The sequence below is a fragment of the Rhincodon typus genome, chromosome 12 (assembly GCF_021869965.1).
Source record: "Rhincodon typus isolate 14 chromosome 12, sRhiTyp1.1, whole genome shotgun sequence".
Lineage (NCBI taxonomy): Eukaryota > Metazoa > Chordata > Chondrichthyes > Orectolobiformes > Rhincodontidae > Rhincodon > Rhincodon typus.
Window position 1 is genome coordinate 13506017 of NC_063343.1, and position 20736 is coordinate 13526752.

Genomic DNA, 20736 nt, shown 5'->3' on the forward strand with positions numbered 1-20736 from the left:
AATAAATGATTAGCTAATGTCAGCATGGTTTTGTGTGACAGATCGCGTCTCATAAATTCAATTGAATTTTTTGAGGGATTAATCAAGAAGATTGATGAGGCAGAGCAATAGGCATTGTTTACTTGGTCTTGACTAAAGCCTTTGACAAGGTTCCACGTGGTAGACTAATTAGTAAAGTTAGATCACATGGGATTCAGGGTGAGCTTGCCAATTGGATACAAAATTGGCTTAACAGCAGGAGATGGAGAGTGATGTTGGAGGGTTGGTGTTTGGACTAGAGGCTTGTGACCAGCTGTATTCCACAGGAATCAGCGCTGGGTCCACTTTGTTTCTCATTTATATAAGTGATTTAGATGAGATTATAGATGGCATGGTTAGTAAGTTTGCGGATGACACTGTTGGCCAGGAACTGCTGACACATAAAAACATCAGTTTGTGAACTGGCTTGAGCTGGCTGGAATGGGTTGGAAATAGCTTGGCTCAGAGGAGAACAACAGAACTGACATAAGGTATAAATCCTTATTTGGTGGAAGAGCAATGAGGTAACGCTACCGATGCACTTGGGCCAGAGCCTGTAACGAAAGGACACAGCTGGCAGACAGGCCAGAGCCAATGAGATCAAACAATAATTTTTCATTACAGGAAAGATGTGGAGGCGTTGGAAAAGGTGATTTACCAGGATGTTGCCTGGAATGGAGGGACGGTCTTACGAGGAAAGGTTGAGAGAGCTAGGGCTTTTCTCTTTAGAACGACGGAGGATGAGAGGTGACTTGATAGAGGTGTATAAAATGATCAGAGGTATAGATAGAGTGGACAGCCAGAGACTTTTTCCTAGGGTGGAGGTAGCTATTACGAGGGGGCATAGTTTTAAAGTGAGTGGAGGTAGATACAGGGGAGACGTCAGAGGTAGGTTCTTTACTCAGAGAGTGGTAGGGGCGTGGAATGCATTGCCGGAGAGGGTAATGGAGTCGGCCTCATTAGGGGCATTTAAGGGGCTATTAGATAGGCATATGGATGATAGTATACGGTAGGGGTGGAGGTTAGATAGACCTTAGGATTAGGGTAAAAGTTTGGCACAACATCGTGGGCCGAAGGCCCTGTACTGTGCTATACTGTTCTATGTTCTATGTTCTAAGATACCACAGTTCGGGAAGATAAGGGAAAAGGAAAAAAATGGAGAATTTCAAGCGTGAAGCCAGCGAAAACTCCGGAGACCAACTATCTCGGAAGTGGAAGACCCTACGATAGATGCGTGAAGACTATGTTGAGGATCCAAGGAATTGGCTGGCTGGTGTGAACTGTTATTCTCGGGTATTACATTCTGTGACTGTTCAAGGAAAGTCAGAGAAATATGGGGGTATGCTTGTAGATTTTAGTCTTGTATGAATTCATGTCAGCTTTTAATCCAATCTTAACTAAATGAAATGAAGTGTATGTCTGTTTTAATTGAACCAATAATTTTAATTGTCAGTTGATACAGATTTGACTCTCTTTCTCTTTGAACCGAGCCAATAATTGTTGTCGAGGGCGGTAACCAGGCAACAAAACCAAAATTGGTGGTATAGTGGACAGTGAAGAAGGTTATCTAAAACTAAAAAGAGATCTCAATCAGTTGGGTCAATGGGGTGAAGAGTGGCAGATGGAGTTTAATTTGGATAAATGCAAGGTATTGTATTTTGGTAAACAAACAAGGGCAGGATTTATACAATTAAAAACAGCGCCTTGGGTAGTGTTGTAGAACAGAGAGACCTAGGGGTTCAGGTACTTAATTCTTTGAAGCTTGCATCGCATATAGATGGGTTGGTTAAGAAGGCGTTTAGTATGTTTGGCTTCATGGCTCAGACCTTTGAGTATAGAAGTTGGGATTTATGTTGAGGTCGTACAGGACATTGGTGAGGCTTCTTCTCGAGTACTGTGTCCAGTTCTGATCACCCTGTTATAGGAATATTATTAAGCTGGAGAAGGTTCAGAAGAGATGTACCAGGATGTTGCTGGGGATGGAGGGTTTGAGTTATAAGGACAGGATGGATAGGCTGGGGCATTTTTCGTAGACTGTAGGAGGTTGAGAGGTGACCTTATAGAGGTTTATAAAATCATGAGGGGTATAGGTAAGGTGAGTGGCAGGTATCTTCTCCCTAGGGAGAGGGATTTCAACACTAGGAGGCATATTTTTAAATTGAGAGGGGAAAGATTTAAAAAAGACATGAGGAGCATTTTGTTTTACACTGAGAATGGTTGAAGTGTGGAATGAACTTCCAGAGGAAGTGGTGGACGCAGGTACAGTTACAGTGTTTAAAAGACATTTGGATAGGTACATGAATAAGAAAATTTTGGAGGGATATGGGCAAAGAGCAGGCAGGTGGGACTAGTTTAATTTTGGATTATGGTTGGCATAGACTGATTGGTCCAAAGGGTCTGTTTCTGTGCTGTATGACTTAATGACTCTAAGTTAATCTGCTTTACCTGTCATACTCCTCGCATTAAAACACATATACTTCAGACTGCCAGTCCTGCTGTGTTCAGTAATCTCCTCCTGTCTTTTCTTCCTCTTAGTCTTACTGCCCTTGTTTCACACTCCTCCTCGGTCATTTTACTTGCTACTGCTCTGGTTCCTGCCTCTTCCCACCACACTAGCTTAGACATCCCCTGCCCACCCCGAGTGGCACTAGCAAACCTCCCTTCGAGGATATTGGTCCCTCTCCAGTTTAGGTGCAATCCATCCTTCTTGTACAGGTGCCACCTACCCTGGAAGACATCCCAACAATCCACAAAGATGAAGACCTCCTTCCTACACCAGCTCTTTAGCCACATATTTAACTGTATTATGTTCCTATTCCTAGCCTCCTGTGGAACAGGAAGTAATCCTGAGATTACAACTCTGGAGGTCCAGCTTTTCAACTTCCTACCAAAGTCCCCAAACCCTCTTTGCAGGACCTCAGCTCTCTTGATGCCTATATTGTTGGTAGGAATATAGACCATGACCCCAAGCTGCTCACACTCCCCTTTCAGAATATTGTGTGCCTGCTAAGAGGCATCCTTAACCCTGGCACCAGGGAGGCAACACACAATCCTGGAGTCTCACTTGCCACCAGAGAAGTGACCATTGGGCCCCCGAATACAGAGTCCCCTATCATTCTTGCTCGTCTACACTCCAACCTTCCCTGCTGTTAAACAGAGCCAGTCATGGTGCCACTGATCTGGCTACTGCTGCTGCTTTCCCCTGGGAAGCCATTCCCACAACAGTATCTAAAACAGAATATCTATTTGAGAGGAGAATGGACTCCTGCAGTGTAAGCACACGCTTCCTCATCTTCCTGGTGGTCACCCAACTCTTCTCTGTCTGTGTAACCCTCATTGGTGCTGTGACAAGCTCACTAAATGAGCTATCCATGACATTCTCAGCCTCATGGATATTCCATAGTGAGTCCATCCACAGCTCCAGGTTCTCTGCAAATCAGGAGCTGCAGCTGGACATATTTCCTGCATATGTAGTCACCATGGACACTGGAATTAACCCTGATTTCCACTGTATTACAGAAGAAGCATTCCATGGAGCTGAGTTATGCTGCCATTGTGAACTTTACCAACAAAATCAACCTTATCAATGACAGACAATAATCCAGGACCTGATAACACAACCTAATCCATTTGTCACCAAACTCAGGTCTTTCAGTCCTGTACTCTATGCCCAGCACACTATGAATATAAAAACTAAGTACTTTTATCTATCTCCTGATGCTGCTTACTCATACGTCAAACCTGGTTCCTCAGCAGTCAAACCTATGGCACTCCTTGAGTTGTGATGTCACCTCTGAAGTTCCGCTCCTAGATTCAGCTCCACATTCACTCTGACTGACACCACTCCTCACCATGTTCACCCCTAGTTTTGCTCTCCATTGCTCTATTGCTGCTGACCTCTCTTCAAGTGGAACTTGACACCTGATAGATGGTGATGCATTCTTGAAACTTTGCAATCTGTTAGCTTTCCATGGATCCAAGCTTTGCTCAATGTGAATATACTGCATTGGACAGGCTTCCTGAAAGTGCTAAATATTGAATTTAGTTTTTTGGGTTTGAACTTTGTGCTGCTTAAATTAATGTTGAATCTCATTTCAACTTCTAAAAATGGTTTCAGAAAATGTTATTCTTAGAATTTTCAGATCTCTAGTTTGTACTGCTTAGCCAAGCAGAATATACTAACACACCAGACCTAACTTAAAACATACATAAAACATTCCAAAAGGGTCCAGTGTGGGAAATGTCACTGTTCTTAGTTTATCAGGGCTCAGGTGCAAAATTTCATAATTAATCCATTTCAAGAGGATTTAGAGTGTTCTTAATATTTCGCAATCTGAAGATGCTGTTTAGACACATGGGACTGAAACTATACATAGGTGTTGCTTTCACTATTTTTGACCATTTCAAAAAAGGTTTGGGGGGTGCAAAAACATTGTTCTTCAGTTTTTCAAGCACCCAGTGCTTGCTGCTTCTGACATAGAACACACACAAAGGTGCTCATTCTCATTTTTCTTTTCTCTATTCATTCACAGGATAAGGGCATTGCTGCCTAGGCAGCATTTATTGCCCATCGCTAATTGCCAAGAGGGCAGTTAAGGGTCAAGTACATTGCTGTGGATCTGGAGTCACATGTAGGCCAGACCAGGTAAGGATGGCAGTTTCCACCCCTAAAGGGCTTTAGTGAACCAGATGGGGTTTTTTTTAAAAACAATCGACAATGGATTCATGGTCATCATTGGACTCTGAATTCCAGAAATTTATTGAATTCAAATTTCACCATCTGCCGTGGCAGGATTCGAACCCGGGTCCCCAGAATGTTATCTAGGTCTCTGGATTAACAGTCCATTGATAACACCACTAGGCCATCACCTCCCCCCTCATTTGAACCATCCCAGCAGTATTTAGGAGAGTAACAACATGCTTAGCTTTAAATTTCAAGTCTGTGTGGCTTAGATTTGGATGTACTGTACACAGATTCTACGTCTCATGGTGGCAAAGTGACTGGCGAGCCTGGATAGCAGTTGGCAGTAAGGAACTCAGTCCAGAGTGGTGAAGAGTATGCCCTCATGGGGAGTGCAGGCTCAGTGCAGCAGACAGTGAGCCCTGATGGGGGAAGCCCAGTGTGGAGCACCTGCAAGCCCATGGCTATAGAAAGACAGTTTTGTCAAATATTTAACTATATTTTTTTATTTTTCTACTTCATAGTAAGAAGAACTGTAATGTTGAATGTTTAACTTATTTCTTTCTTTTTCTATTTCATACTTAAGATTATCGACCGAGGTACTTTTGTATCCAAGGTGGTGCCAGAAATGGTGACTGTGTGCACTTTTCACTGTACTCCTGTACTTGAGTACACATGACAATAAAACTAACCTAAAAAATAAAATTCTATTTAACTCAATGGTGCTCAGGCTTTTCTGGCTTATCTTCAAACCCACTCTCAGGTACATGCAGCTTTTTAAAAACTTTTATTTACAGTCAAAGGTAAATACTTTCAAATGCAGTGGCTCACCTGTTGTGAACAAGCTCAGCCATTAATTTTAGGATAGGTGTTGTACAAGACGGCTCATGGTACCATAGCTCAATGGCGCGTTGGAGGATTGAAATGTATCCTGGATATCTGTGGGTGACATGTTAAGGAATAACCAAGGCGAAGAAATCAAATCTAGTGTTGTCTTTGTCCTTAAAGCAGACTTCTGCCCCAATGGACTTATTACCTAGTGGTGCTGTTGATAGATGATAAATATCTGGTAGCTGAAGGCGATAAGGCATTGGGAACTGATTAACTATACTCAGATATGTATAAAAAGAGCCAGCCAATACTAATATTAAGTGTTTAGAGCAGAGATGTAAGCTTTGTGGCAAACAATGAGGAGTTCCTCCACTAAAACATTCTAGTCTTTGCGTATACTTTTCATATCTGCTTGGAGATCCTTTAACACAGACCAGAGAAGCATCAAAGTCATTGTTTCATTATTAATATCCTGGGTGTCAGCTAGATTATTTTCTTGCTCTCCTGTGAAGACTGAAACAAAATAGTTCGTAAAGTATGCCACCTTGTTTTTATTTAGAATGGAATGATAATTGTTAAATGGGTTAAATAAATACAAGTTATTGTTATTACCCACTTCTGCCTTCAAAGGGCCTACATAACTTTTGACTATCCTTTTCTTTAAATATAATTCTGAAACATTTTGTGTTTCTTTTGCTGCTCTTTACAATTTTCTATTCATATTGTCTTCTTGCAACTCATTTTTTTTTCATTTTCCTTTGCTTCTCTTTTTACCTCTCCCAGTTACTTAATTCACCATTATTCTTTGTACTTTTATCTGCTCTTTCCTTTAGTTTTATACTATGTATCTTTTGTTGACCAGACTGTTTAATTCTGTAAGCAGGGCTCTTAGTCCTTAGGGGCATATACAGGAAGCTAAGCCTGCGCCCGTAGCAGAGAAAATGCTGAACTTATTATAGAATGCAGTTGGAGCTCATGGCTTAAACTGAAGAGACTGAATTCATGAGAGTTTAAAGAGGATTGGAAAATTTTCCTAGCTCAAGCTCAAAGGAAGCAAACTGCAGTGTAACCTATGTAGTGAAAGGCAGTTCTGGGATTAGAAATTATTTGGCTGAGAAAAAGAGAAGGGACCAGGCCATTGGGAGCAGATATTAATCTTGACTGCATCTGGGTAAATGAAATGTCTACTTAAGGGATAGAGTGAAGAATAACTGTGGTTGGGGAGGGATTTCTGGTCATTTTAAAAAGGCTTGCCTGAAAGGTGGTCAGTAGACAGATTGTGGCCTGTGACAGATGCATCTGCGGCTCTCTGACTCTTGTCTTAGATATGCAGAACAATAGGTTAGTGAACTTTTTAAAAATACTGCAGAGTTCGTTGTCCAATCAATCTGTTTCTCACCTGCATTTGCTGACCAGTGAGTCTACCAACAGGAAATGCATGGAGAAAACAGCCTGCGATTTTTTGATCAGCAGGCAGTGAGACTTAAAGTAAGCAGCGATGACCAGTGTGCAGGTTCCAGAGCACTGGAGTGGTTGGAGAGAGGTCTCTGAGTTTACGTGATTGAGTGACATCTCTCTGAGAACTCAAAGTGGGTTGGGGTGAGAAGACGTATAAGAGCATTGGGTGTGGCACAGAAGACTTGTCTAAGTGAGGGAAAGAACTGTATAGTGGGTATTGCTGCCTCTGAGTGCATGGTCCCAAAACTGTAGCTCGTGACTTCACTTGGGGTCCTGGCTCAATTTTAGGTAGCTGTATAATCACAGTTAAAATCATGAAAATTAGAGGTAAGTTGTGCTAAATTCTCTTTACTAAACAGCGAGACCATTTTTTTTTATTCATTCATGGGATGAGGGCATCGCTGACTAGGCAGCATTTATTGCCCACCCCTAATTGCCCAGAGGGCAGTTAAGAGTTAACCACATTGCTGTGGATCTGGAGTCACATGTAGGCCAGACCAGGTAAGGATGGCAGTTTCCTTCCCTAAAGGACATTAGTGAACCAGATGGGTTTTCCCTGACAATCGACAATGGATTCATGGTCATCGTTGAGAAAGCACAAATTTAAAATAATCACAAAAAGAACTAAAATTGAGTCCAGAGTAATTTTCTTTGTAAAATCCATCACATGTGTTTCACTAACTGGAAGTAAGATGGTTTCTTGAAAAAGAAGAATATGGAAAGTCATGTAAAAGAAAAATCTGCATTTATATTGGAGCAAGCTGATGAATAAATTAGACTTAGGCAATTCCAATGAATAGAATTCCATAGGCCGACTGAACTCTTTCTGTGCTATAACTTTTCATGAAGGCGTGAATGGCAGCAGTTTAGCTAAATATAGATAGAACATAGAACAGTACAGCACAGTACAGGCCCTTCGGCCCACGGTGTTGTGCCGAACTTTTACCCTAATCCTAAGGTCTATCTAACCTCCACCCCTACCTTATACTATCATCTATATGCCTATCTAATAGCCCCTTAAATGCCCCTAATGAGGCTGACTCCACTACCCTCTCCGGCAATGCATTCCACGCCCCTACCACTCTCTGAGTAAAGAACCTACCTCTGGAGTCTCCCCTGTATCTACCTCCACTCACTTTAAAACTATGCCCCCTCATAATAGTTACCTCCACCCTAGGAAAAAAGTCTCTGGCTGTCCACTTTATATATATCTCCGATCATTTTGTACACCTCTATCAAGTCACCTCTCATCCTCCGTTGTTCTAAAGAGAAAAGCCCTAGCTCTCTCAACCTTTCCTCATAAGACCTTCCATCCATTCCAGGCAACATCCTGGTAAATCTCCTCTGCACCTTTTCCAATGCCTCCACATCTTTCCTGTAATGAGGCAACCAGAACTGGACACAATACTCCAGATGTGGCCGAACCAGGCTTTTGTACAGCTGGAGCAGAACTTCATGGCTCTTGAACTCGATCCCTCTATTAATGAAAGTTAACACACCATACGCCTTCTTAGCAACTCTATCATCCTGGGTGTCTGCGTTCAGGGAACTGTGAACATGAACCCCAAGATCCCTCTGCTCCTCCACACTGCCAAGAATCTTTCCATTAACCCTGTATACTGCTTTCAAGTTTTTCCTTCCAAAATGAATTGCCTCACACTTTTCAGAGATAAACTCCATCTGCCACTTCTCAGCCCAGCTCTGCATCCTATCAATGTCCCTTTGTAACCTAGAACAGCCCTCCGCACTGTCCACAATGCGACCCACCTTCGTATCGTCCGCAAACTTGCTAATCCGCCCTTCCACTCCATCATCCAAATCATTTACAAAAATCACAAATAGAAGAGGACCCAGGACAGATCCTTGTGGTGCACCACTCGTAACTGAGCACCATGTTGAATATTTTCGGTCCACTACCACCCTTTGTCTTCTAAGGGTCAGCCAATTCTGAATCAAATCTGCCACATCTCCCCCTATCCCATGCCTCCTTACCTTCTGCATGAGCCTACCATGGGGAACCTTATCAAACGCCTTACTTAAATCCACGAATTCAATAAGGTTTGTGAGGCATGATCTACCCCTCACAAATCCATGCTGACTATCACGAATCAAACTGTGCCTTTCCAAGTGATCATAAATCCTATCTCTTAGAGCCCTTTCCAATAATTTGCCCACCACTGACGTAAGACTAACTGGCCTATAATTTCCAGGGTTATCCCTATTCCCTTTTTTGAACAAGGGAATGACGTTTGCCTCTCTCCAATCTTCCGGCACTATACCCGTGGACAGTGAGGACGAAAAGATCATCGCCAAAGGCGCTGCGATCTCTTCCCTCTCTTCCCAAACAATCCTTGGATAAATCCCATCAGGCCTAGGGGACTTACCTATCTTCAACTTCCTCAAAATTCCTAGCACATCTTCCTTACTAACATCGACCTCCTCTAGCCTACCAGCTTGTTTCACACTGTCCTCCTCTACAACTATGTCCCTCTCAGTTGTGAATACTGAAGAAAAGTATTCATTAAGGACCTCTCCTATCTCTTTAGCCTCCATGCACAAATTCTTTTTACAATCCTTGATCAGCCCTACCTTTCTCTGGTCATTCTCTTATTCCTCACGTACAGGTAAAAAAGCCTTGGAGTTTTCCTTGATCCTATCTGCCAGGATTTTCTCAAGCCCCCTTATAGCTCTTCTAAGCTCTTTCTTCAGCTCCTTCCTGGATAACTTGTATCCTTCTAGAGCCTTTTCCGTTCCTTGTTTCCTAAACCTTACACAAGCACCATTCTTCCTCTTAACCAGTCGTTCGCCCTCTCTTGAGAACCAAGGCTCTCTCACTCGACCGCATCTTCCCTGCCTGCTAGGGACAAACATATCGAGCACACGCAGTATGTATTCCTTAAGCAATATCCACATTTCAATAGTGCTCTTCCCTGACAGCATCTGTTCCCAGATGATACTGTTACGGGGGAATTTGAGTATGATGTGAGTTAATCTGTAAATCCACGTGAATTTCCAGCTAGGATGAGAATGAGGTAGAGAGTTTCAGTTAATTCCATACACAATAATTATATAAATCCTTTAAGAGTCATTTTCTATTTATTCTTAAAGTAGTCAGGTTAGAAGAAAAAAAAATTAAACTGCACAAACAGACAGAATTTCTGCAAAAATGCATTAACCCTGAGGCTTCATTTGGAATGGAATGTGACCCTTACCACACTGAGAAAGATAAAGCAATGGAGTTTAGTCAGGGATGGAACAAAGCACAGGCTTTGGAGAGCAGGTAGGATGGCACGTGGGGAGATAGGGAGTGTTGAGAATAACAGGAACCTTGCCATTTTTTGGAATGTGTGAAAGACAAAGTGTTTGATCAAAACAGACCTATCTGGAATTCAAGTAACTATACACATGATTTACAATGTATAAGTATCTGATGAATCCTTGCTGAGATAGAGTGCAACCTCGGAATCTTTTCTGGGGTAGCCTCTCTCAATGTTGGCTCAATAAATGAACACTGACCTGGATCCTGAGGCTCCTGAGCTTATTTCATTAAATAATCTACCACAACAATACAATATCTCACTTTTCATTTTTTTGTTTTGCTAATCATAGGAGTTTATTCCTCTTTATACAGCAGTGCCTCAGCCCAGCCAACACTTACCCTTAGAAGCATAAAAAATGTCCAAATGCCTGTTAACCACGGTGAGGACCCGGAAGACTGGAGGGTAGTGAATGTTATGCCCTTATTCAAGAAGGGCTGCAAAGAAAAACCTGGGCATTATAAACAAGTAAGCTTAACATCTGTAGTAGGTAAGTTACTTGAGAGGATTCTGAGGGATAAGATATGCATGCGTTTAGAAAGACAGGGTTTGATTAGGAATAGTCAGCCTAGCTTCGTGCATGGGGGATCAAGCCTCACAAATTTGTTAAGAGTTCTTTGATGAAGTGACCAGGAAGGTTGATGAGGGCAGGGTGGTAGACATAGTCTATATGGATTTCAGTGAGGCCTTTGATAAGGTTCCACATGGTAGGCTGCTCTGGAAGGTTACATCGCATGGAATCCAGAGAGAGTTGGCAAATTGGATACATAATTGGCTTGATGGTAGGAAGCAAAGAATAATAGTGAAAGGATACTTGTCGGACTGGAGGCCTGTGACTAGTGGTGTGCCTCAGGGGTTGGTCCTGGGCCCATTGCTGTTTGTTATCTATATCAATGATTTGGATGAGAACGTACAAGGCATGATTTGTAAGTTTGAGTGGTATCGTGGACAGTGAGGAAGGTTATCAGAAATTGCAGCAGGATCTTGATCAGCTGGGGAAGTGGGCCAAGAAATGGCAAATGGAGTTTATTATATATAAGTGTGATGTGTTGCATTTTGGAAAGGCAAATTAAGGTAGGAGTTTCACAGTGAATGGTAGGGCCTTAAGGAGTGTAGTGGAACAGAGGGACAATGGAGTTCAGGTGCACAGTTCTTTGAAAGTGGAGTCACAGGTAGACAGGGTGGTAAAGAAGGCATTTAGTACATTTGCCTTTATTAGTCAGTGTATTGAGTAGAGGAGTTGGGAGGTCATCTTGTGGCTGTACAGTATATTGATTAGGCCACTTTTGGAATACTGAATAGTCTGGGACTATTTTCCCTGCAACGTTGGAAACTGAAGGGTGACCTTATAAAAGTCTATAAAATCATGAGGGGCATGGATAGGGTGAATAGCCAAAGTCTTTTGCCCAGGGTAGGGGAGTCCAAAACAAGAGGGAATAGGTTTAAGGTGAGAGGGGAAAGACATAAAAGGGACCTAAAGGGCAACATTTTCATGCAAAGGATGGGGTATATATGGAATCAGCTGGCAGAGAAGGTGGTTGATTTAAAAGGCATCTGGATGTGTACATGAATAGGAAGGGTTTAGAGAGATATGTGCCAAATGCAGGCACAAATGGGTCTAGATTAATTTAGGATATCTGGTCGGCATGGCTGAGTTGGGCTGAAGGGTCTGTTTCCATATAGCACCTCTCTATGACTCTCCTAATGACTCAAATCCTCCAGCCCCAGCAACATCCTTGTAAATTGTGTATGTACTTTTTCTAGTTTAACGACATCCTTTCTATAGCAGGGTGACCATCATTGTATGCAGTATTCTAAAAGTGGTGTCACCAATGTTTTGTACAGCCGCAATATGTGACAGGAAGAACACTGGAGCTGAATATCATTTAAATGGTGAAAGACTGCAGAAAGCTCCAGAGCACAGAGTTTTGGAAGTCCTTCTGCATGAATCACAAAAAGCTAGCATACAAGTTCAGCAGAAATAGGTACGGCAAATCACGGAATCACAACATTATTACCATTAAGATGGAGAATATTTCGCCCATCGTACCTGCATCGGATGGAATGTTAGCTTTTATTTCAAAGGTATTGGAGCAGTAAAATAGGGAGAGTTTGCTAAAACTACATAAGACAATAGTTAGGTCACAACTGAAATATTGTGAATAGTTTGGGCCCCTAATCTATGGAAAGATTGGAGACGTGCCAAAGAAGGTTCACTGGGTTGTTCCCAGGTATGGAGGAACTGTTTGATGAACAGAGGATGAGCACTCGTTGGAATTTAGAAGAATGAGAGTCAACCTTTATACAAGATTCTTTGGGGACTTGACACGGCAAATGCAGAGAGGTTGTTTTCTCTTGTGGGAGGGTCTAGGATCAGAAGGACACACTCTCTGAATAAAGGGTTGTATATGTAATACAGAAACAAGAAGGAGTTTCTTCTTTTAGAGGGTAGGGAATCTGTGGAATTCTTTATCAGAGAGGGCTTTCGAGGCTGGATTATTAAGTATATTTAAGGCTGAATTAGGCAAATTTTTAATCAGGAAGGAAATCAAGAGTTAGAGCAAAAAGTCAGGAAAGTGAAGTTGAGGATTATCAGATCAGCCATGATCTCACTGAATAGCAGAGCAGACTTGATGGACTGAATAGCCTACTTCTGCTCCTACATCTCATGGTTCTTATATGAAGTTTTGAATTTTTGGGCTTAATCATGCATCAAACTCTTGCCTTCAGTTATGATAACATTTTGAAAAATTTATGGGTGGATATCATCAGTCTCCAACTCAACAAGGCTACTTCAACAGCACCTTCCAAACCTGTAACCTCTACATGCAGAAGATCAAGGGAAGTTGATACATAGGAGCACCTTTAGCTCCAAGTTACCTTCCAAGCTATATATATCATCCTGACTTGGAGCTTTATTAATGTTCCTTCAATGGGTCAAAGTCCTGCAAATCACTTCCTAACAACACTGTGGGTGTACCCACACAGCAAGAACTGCAACGGTTCAAGGTGGTGGCTCGCCTTCACCTAGTCTAGAGCGATTAAGGTTGAGCAATAAATGTTGGCTTAACTAGTGGTGTCCATATTCCATAAACAAAACAAAAAAATCTCTACTATTTTGACAAGAATCTTTGGGCCATTGACCAAACTTCAACCTGTGCACAATCAAATCTTGGATATGTAGCTGAAGTTGGAGCTGCCTAAGTAGCTCTTTTACTGAAGTATACTTGTAAATGGGTAACTTCCAACAGGGATATGGTTTTTTAAAATTTATTATACTGACATTCTATTATTATTGTGAATGTTTGTATATGGTGCACACTTTCTGTAAGTGTCACAGTTATTTCCGATCACAATTCAGATATCAGTGATATATTATTTGGCTCATTAGGAACATTATCAATGAGATTTGTATTGTGTGCATGTGCTCATATCTGTAAGACTTGCCACAGCAAATTACAGTCCATTGTTCTGACTTGATTCATGATATACTGAGGCAGAACATGATGCGGCTACGCATTTAATGGTAATGATAGTTAGTTATTCATGCCTCTGCAGTCTTCAGCTCAGAAATGTTTTCCCACAAAGTTACTGAAAGTGTGAGCTGATAACAGCAGTGAAAATAGGACAAGCAACTGAGTACCTCCTCGACTAATGATATCTAAAGTTGAGAAACAGCACTGGCACTTTTCTGGAAAACGTTGCTCTACAATTCTATGAAGTCATGATATGGCAAAGGACTACATACACTCAGTAATCTTGCACCAAAAATTCATATATTGCCTTAAAACAATGGGTCACTGTTTAAAAAAAGAAAAGGCCAAAATCAATTGTAGTTGTTGGTTGGTTCACCGAGCTAACTGATTTTCATGCAAACATTTTGGCTCCCTTCCAGGTGACATTGTCAGTGCGGCATAGCCTCCGCTGAAGCACTGTTGTTCTGTCCTGCTCTGAATTTATACGGTCCAGTCTGTTATGGAGGGCAATCTTGTTTCCGGTTTTGTACCGGCCTTTTACCACCATTCTCTGTCTCCCATCACTCAGCTGGTTTTGGGCACAACTTGCTAGATTACCCTGGATTCCTTGTGCTTTTACCATCTTTGTCGGTCTCCCACATGGGATCTTGTCAAAGGCCTTGCTGAAATCCATATAAACTACATCGACTGCACTGCCCTCATCAACACACTGGTCACCTCCCTGAAAGATTGAAATTCGTAAGTCTTGACCTCCCTCTGACAAAGCCATACTATCTATGCCTGATTAAACCTTGCTTCTCTAAGTAGAGATTAATTCTGTCTTTCAGAATCTTCTCCAATAGTTTCCCTGTTGCTAATGTGCAATTCACTTGTATATAAGTCCCTAGTCTATCCCTACTATCTTCTTGAAAAGTGGAGCCACATTAGCTGTGTTCCAGTCCTCTAGCATCTCTCCTGTGGCCAGAGTTAAAAAATTGGATCACAGCCCCTGTAATTTCCTCCCTTGTCTCCAAAAGCAGCTTGGGATATGTCTCCTCTGGGCCTGCAGATTTCTCCTCTTTAAAGCCTGCCAAAACCAGTAATTCCTCCTCACTCCTTGTTTGAACTGTTCAAGAACCTCACACTCCCTCTTTCCGAATTCTGTACCTACATCTTCCTTCTCCAAAGTGAAGATAGATGTGAAATACTTGTTTTACACCTGTCCAATGTCATAGAATCCCCACAGTGTGGAAGCAGGCTATTCAGCTCACTGAGTCCACCTGACCCTCCGAAGAGCATTCCACCCGGACAAACCCCTCTAACTGTATCCCTGTAATCCTGCATTTCCCATGGCTACCCACCTAACCTGCACATCTTTGGACTGTGGGAGGAAACCCACACAGAATGGAGTACATATGCAAATTCTACACAGATAGTCACCCAAATGTGTAATCAAACACTGGTCCCTGGTGCTGTGAGGCAGCAGTGCTAACCACTGAGTCACCATGCTGCCTCATGTCCTCCGGCTTGCATCTTGCTCACATATTGCCCCTTGGCCCCTAAAGGACCCTACTGTTCCCCGTTATCCTTTTCCCCAAGTGCTGGAAAATGGGATTAGTATAGTTAAGTGGTTATTTTAGACTGGCACAGGCTCAATGGGCCAAAGGGCATTTTTCCGTAATGCAGATCCTAATTTTCCATGATAGTAAGAACAGCCGATGCTGGAGTTAGAGATAACACAGTGTGGAGCTGGACGAACACAGCAGGCCAGGCAGCATCAGAGGAGCAGGAAAGTTGACAATTTGGGTCAGGACCCTTCTTCAGAAAGAAGGGTCCTTCTGAAGGGACTTCTGAAGAAGGGTTCCAACCTGAAACATCAACTTTCCAGCTCCTCTGATGCTGCCTGGCCCGTTTTGCTCCTCTAGCTCCACACTGTGTTATTCCTAATTTTCCATGCTGTATGACTCTATTCTTTGGCTGAACTTCCTCTGCCTTGGTTCCTTTAATAAAATATTCGATACCCCTTTCATACTAACACTGTCTGTCTCCTTTTCCTGCCAAACTAGTTTAAATTCCTTCCCACAGCACTAGCCAACCCACCCATAAGAATGTTGGTCTCATTCTGGTTCAGGTATAGATTGTCCCACTTGTATTAAATTTAAATTAACATAATTACAGCAAGTTAAGTTGGAAGAAGTATGGAGGCAACAATCTGAGAATAGCTGAAGTGGTCAATTTATTTTGTTGTTAAGTGTTCTGTAGTGTCAATGTTGGAGTAATAAAACTACATGACTTACAACTGTAGATAACACAGTGTGGAGCTGGAGGAGCACACTTCTGAATCTTCATTTCTGAAGAAGGGTCCCGACCTGAAATTTTCCTGCTCCTCTGACGCTGCATGGCCTGCTGTGTTCCTCCAGCTCCACACTGTGTTATCTCTGACTCCAGCATTGGCAGTTCTTACTATCTCTGAAGTAGAACTGTAGTTGTTATGCTATTTGATGAATAAACCAAAGGCCTGAATTAAATGGCGAGTTTGGATCCATCATGTCACTCTGATAGTCAGAAGTCAGTTTAAGAATATCTGCAGATAAAAATCTGGTACCATGTTTTCACTTTTTACCTCAATTCTGAAACAGGTTTAACTACACTCAGTATTGCCATCTGCTGGTAAAAACAAGCAAAGGTGCATACATCCCATCTCCAATACTTTGCTTTTCTTGGGTCATTAGTTAAGATACTGATAAATGCAATCTCTAGAGCACTTGTATGAACTATAAATGACGATGAGATCACCCAGTCAATCCTAGACTTCAAGCTTTGAAGAACCGGCTATTTTGAAGGACAGGAATTAATAGGTTTCATGTGGGATAATGTGACTCTCTACTGCGGAAAATGCTTTGGGGTAACTCACTGTCACTCACAAAGAAAACTGCTGACTTCCTGCTACAGCTCCATGCACACTCTTACCAAATTTTAAAAAAAAGTTCCAGATGGAAGAGCTAATTTTGGCAATACACCAATGTTTCAAAAGTACAATTTATATATATTTTAAAGGAAAACAATGTGCACACATCATTTTCTTTTTTACTGCATCCCTTACAGACTACATCTGCTCTCCCCTCCCAAAACATTGTTCTGGTACAATTAGGCTACAAAGGCATGGATCACAGAAGAGGTCAACAGGGCCTGGGGCTACAGGGTAGATGGAGGAGGGGAGACCTGCTGCTAGCTGAACTGTAGAATACCCCAGCTAATACAGTTTCCTCCTTCCCCACAGCACAAGAGCATTCAGCTAATGGCTCACTTTGTACAACGCTGGCACTGTGACACTGTTGCAAGGATACAGCCAGTTGAACAGCATGGTGTAGCTGGCTTTTGTATTCAAAGCAAAGGCAATCCCTCTGAGGTCCCGTGACAGGCCAATCAACATGCACTGTTGGAGAAAAAAAGGCAAAGTAATTGATTTTTATGTTATTAGACAGCAGATGGAGATGCAACGAGCCAATAATAGTCAAATCGCAGACTGTTGTCATTCACAGTTAAAGGCATTTCCTACTTTTCTCTAAAGCTTGATACATAACCAAAGAACGAAAGATTATTGCATAACGTGAACAGGAAATATTGACCTTCATACTTGCACAGTCGATATCATATATCAGTTTTTATTAAAAATAATGAGGATTGTCAGTTCCTTATAGCTTCTGGAGACAAGATCCTCAGTTTTACTGCGTGAGAATGACTTTAATTGGCTTAAACTGGAAGTGCTGTTATACACGATGCCAAACAACAAAGAAGAAACATGTATAATGCTGAATAAATTCTTTGTACAAAAGTACTACATGCACAGTACACTAGGAATACATTTAAAAGGTGCAAAGTGAATCATCCAGCACAGGAAACACCACTATTTTACACAGATCAGAGTGGAAATTAAGGTGCCTATTAGCTACTCAAAGCTTATATAAACCAATAATTTTTAATAAGAATGTGAATATAGTGGGCCTTAGAATTAGTTAAATTCTCAGCTTTGTCCCCCACTCTCCTGATTGGATTGACTCTTGAGATACTGAGTTCACAAGCGGTGGAGGTTGGTACTGAAAAGACATTGTTCAATTCTGAAGAAGTTTTGCATTGCTCTCAAAATGTTAATTCTATTTTTTCTTTCCGTAGATGCTGCCAGACCTGTTTAGTTTTACCAGCACTTATTGTTTTAATTTCAAATCACCAGCATATTCTGTATTTTACTTTTGTCTTCAAGATATTAACAGGATAAGGGTAGATAAAAATAAAGATATCCACTGGTGGGGATACAAGAATTAGGGGGATAGTCTAAAAATTAGGGCCAGGCAATTCACGAGAGATGTTAGGAAGCACTTCTACACACAAAGGGTGCTAGAAATTTGGAACTTTCTTCTACACACAGCAGTTGCCTTTAGATCAATTGTTAGGTATAAGTCTGAGATAGATGATTTTCTGTTAAGCAAAGATATTAAGGGATATGGGCCAAAGGCAGGTATATAGAGTTAGGCCACAGATCAGCCATGATCTCATTGAATGGCAGAACAGGTGTGAGGGGTTGAATGGCCTACTCCTGTTCCTATGTGTTTTGCATTTTTGTACACATGGGAGCTGGCATGTTATCGAGAAAGAAGCTGAGGCAGACCTATTAATAACATCCTGTCGGATGTTGTCAGTGACCAATTGTGTCGCTACTCTGCTTATTCAGTGTCTTCGTATTTGTAAACTTATGCTATATCTAAAAGTACATCATAACATGTAGAAGAGTGAATTTTAACTTCCAACAAACAACAGCTTTAAACTGATATGAATAGAATTCTGTATCAAAATCAAATGGTTTATCCTGTCTTACTACTTTTTCTCAGAGGGGAAACAGTATCAAAATAGGGATAATACTTGGAAATGAATGCTCTGGTTGTAATGGACCTTCACTTTCAAGTTTACAAGACGAGCTGGATCACTATCTCATTTGCCAGTTTTATTGGTTTTCATTTTTGAATTTTTTTAAAAATTAGAATCAGATTTCTCCACCAACAATCTGGCCTGAGAAACCTTCACTGTTCATCTGCTGACCAGTCCAGGATGTTATGTCTGAGGGCTGAGACAGATAAAACACAAGAATTCTGTAAAAACAGTGATAACTTCTATAATCAACAACAGGGTAACAATATCTTGCTGTACAGCTTTTTGAAACTGGATCAAACCACACCCTTTTTTAAAACGTTATTTTCACATTATAGTTTGTTAAAAATCAGGGACTGAATCTGCAAATCAAATATTCCAGTGCAATGGTTGAGAAATGAATGACGGACTAACTGCAGTTATTGAAGGAAAGATGTTGAAGAAAAGAGGAACAAAATGAGAAAAAGAATTGAAAGGAAGTCAAATTGAAGACATTTTTTTCAAAAGTTGACAAGTATCAGTATGCTTAGCCAGCAAGGCCTGAGAATATTTTATTGTGGGTCACCTGAATAAGTTTCAAAATCATCCCTGTCAAAACGAAAATGTAGATACACCTACTATCATTGTTTCTGATATCATTGAAGGACTGGGCAGAATCCCAACCTACCAACTCTCACCCAACCACCATTATCCTGTGCACAAAGAGAGGAAGGAAAGCAAACAGATGCCCAGTTCCATCTTTTTCATAAATGCCTGTTTGGCAAGCAGGTATTACCCTAGCACTTGGCTAGACTCTGCAGGAAGCATAATATTGCTGGCAAATTTAATCTCTACTTCATATCTTGGTTAAGAAATGCTAGACTAGGGACTTATAGGAACAAGATTACGCAAATAATGCTTTATCTCTGTTCTTTGTTCTGGAAAAAATCAAGGCAGCAATATGATAGAATAAGATACATGTAAATCATGATTATGTAATTAAACACATGATTCTGACATCAGAAAGACAAAGAGACCAGTCAAAAATGAGTATGTGAAGAGTGAGGCCTTAGACACGATACTAGAGAACCGTATTCCAGAACCTACTATGTAAATGAAAGAATGTTAAAGTACATAAGGACTTGAAGAACCTTACTTATGGAAAAGGGGCATGTAGCCTCAGTGTACATACAGACACCCACAGCCCAAGATGCTCAACGAGCAGGTAGCAGTATTGACTTTAAACACAAAATAAGGCAGTGAGGGCCAACAAATTACCAAATGTTGTTTCCTATGTTTTCAATTTTACTACACAATATTCAAAGGAGGTAATTTAATTTCATGAGCAACATTTTTTCTCATTGGATTAGGGGATAATTTTGGCTCACACACTGCACCGCAAAAATACAAAAAATCCTTCATTATAATAAACAAAAAACCCAAAGAACTACGGATCCTGGAAATCAGGAACAAAAACAGAAGTTGCTGGGAAAATGCAGCAGGTTTGGCAGCATCTATGGTGAAAAATCAAAGCTAACGTTTCAGGCCCAGTGACTGTTCTTCAGAATGGGCAGCCAGAGCTGCTGAGTTTTACCAGCAATTTCTGTTTTAATTCCTTCATAATAATGAGTGGAGACTTTTTTATTTCCCAAAAAGAGGTAATTGATTTAAACTGCTCACTCTGTTTCTTTCTCAAGAGAGCTGTTCAGAATTCTGGCATCCATTGTATTTTATTTTCAGAGATTTTATTTTGTTGGGCAGGTTGGGGAAGGAGAAGGTGAATAAAAAATTGTAATTTGTTTTCTGTAAAATAAAAATTTGTTTTGACACTACATGTAATAAGCATCACATCTACTGCAAATGTCAGATGATTCATTTATCATATTTCCATAAACTCTTGCAAGTAGCAAGGCAACCCAGCATTTACCTTTCGAGATTCCAATGCTGATCTCTTCTAGATGCCATGTGTTATAAATCTTTCAGATCAGTAGCAGCGTGCATCATTGATAATGAGAGGGATGATGTGGGATGTTGGTATCTCCTGATAATATCTTTGAAGAATTCTCTACTCTGA

At 41.2% G+C, this 20736-nt stretch overlaps 1 protein-coding gene across 1 annotated transcript in view; it reads right to left on the bottom strand.

Annotated features, from left to right (window-relative positions):
- LOC109934887 (ran-binding protein 17-like) overlaps positions 1 to 20736 on the bottom strand; it is a 557500-nt gene that overhangs the window by 244051 nt on the left and 292713 nt on the right. The window contains exons 8-9 of the mRNA XM_048603939.1: positions 17108 to 17196; positions 5531 to 5638 (exon numbers count right to left, since the gene is read on the bottom strand). Of these exons, the coding sequence (XP_048459896.1) occupies positions 5531 to 5638; positions 17108 to 17196 (197 nt within the window). The remainder of the gene's footprint in view (positions 1 to 5530; positions 5639 to 17107; positions 17197 to 20736) is intronic.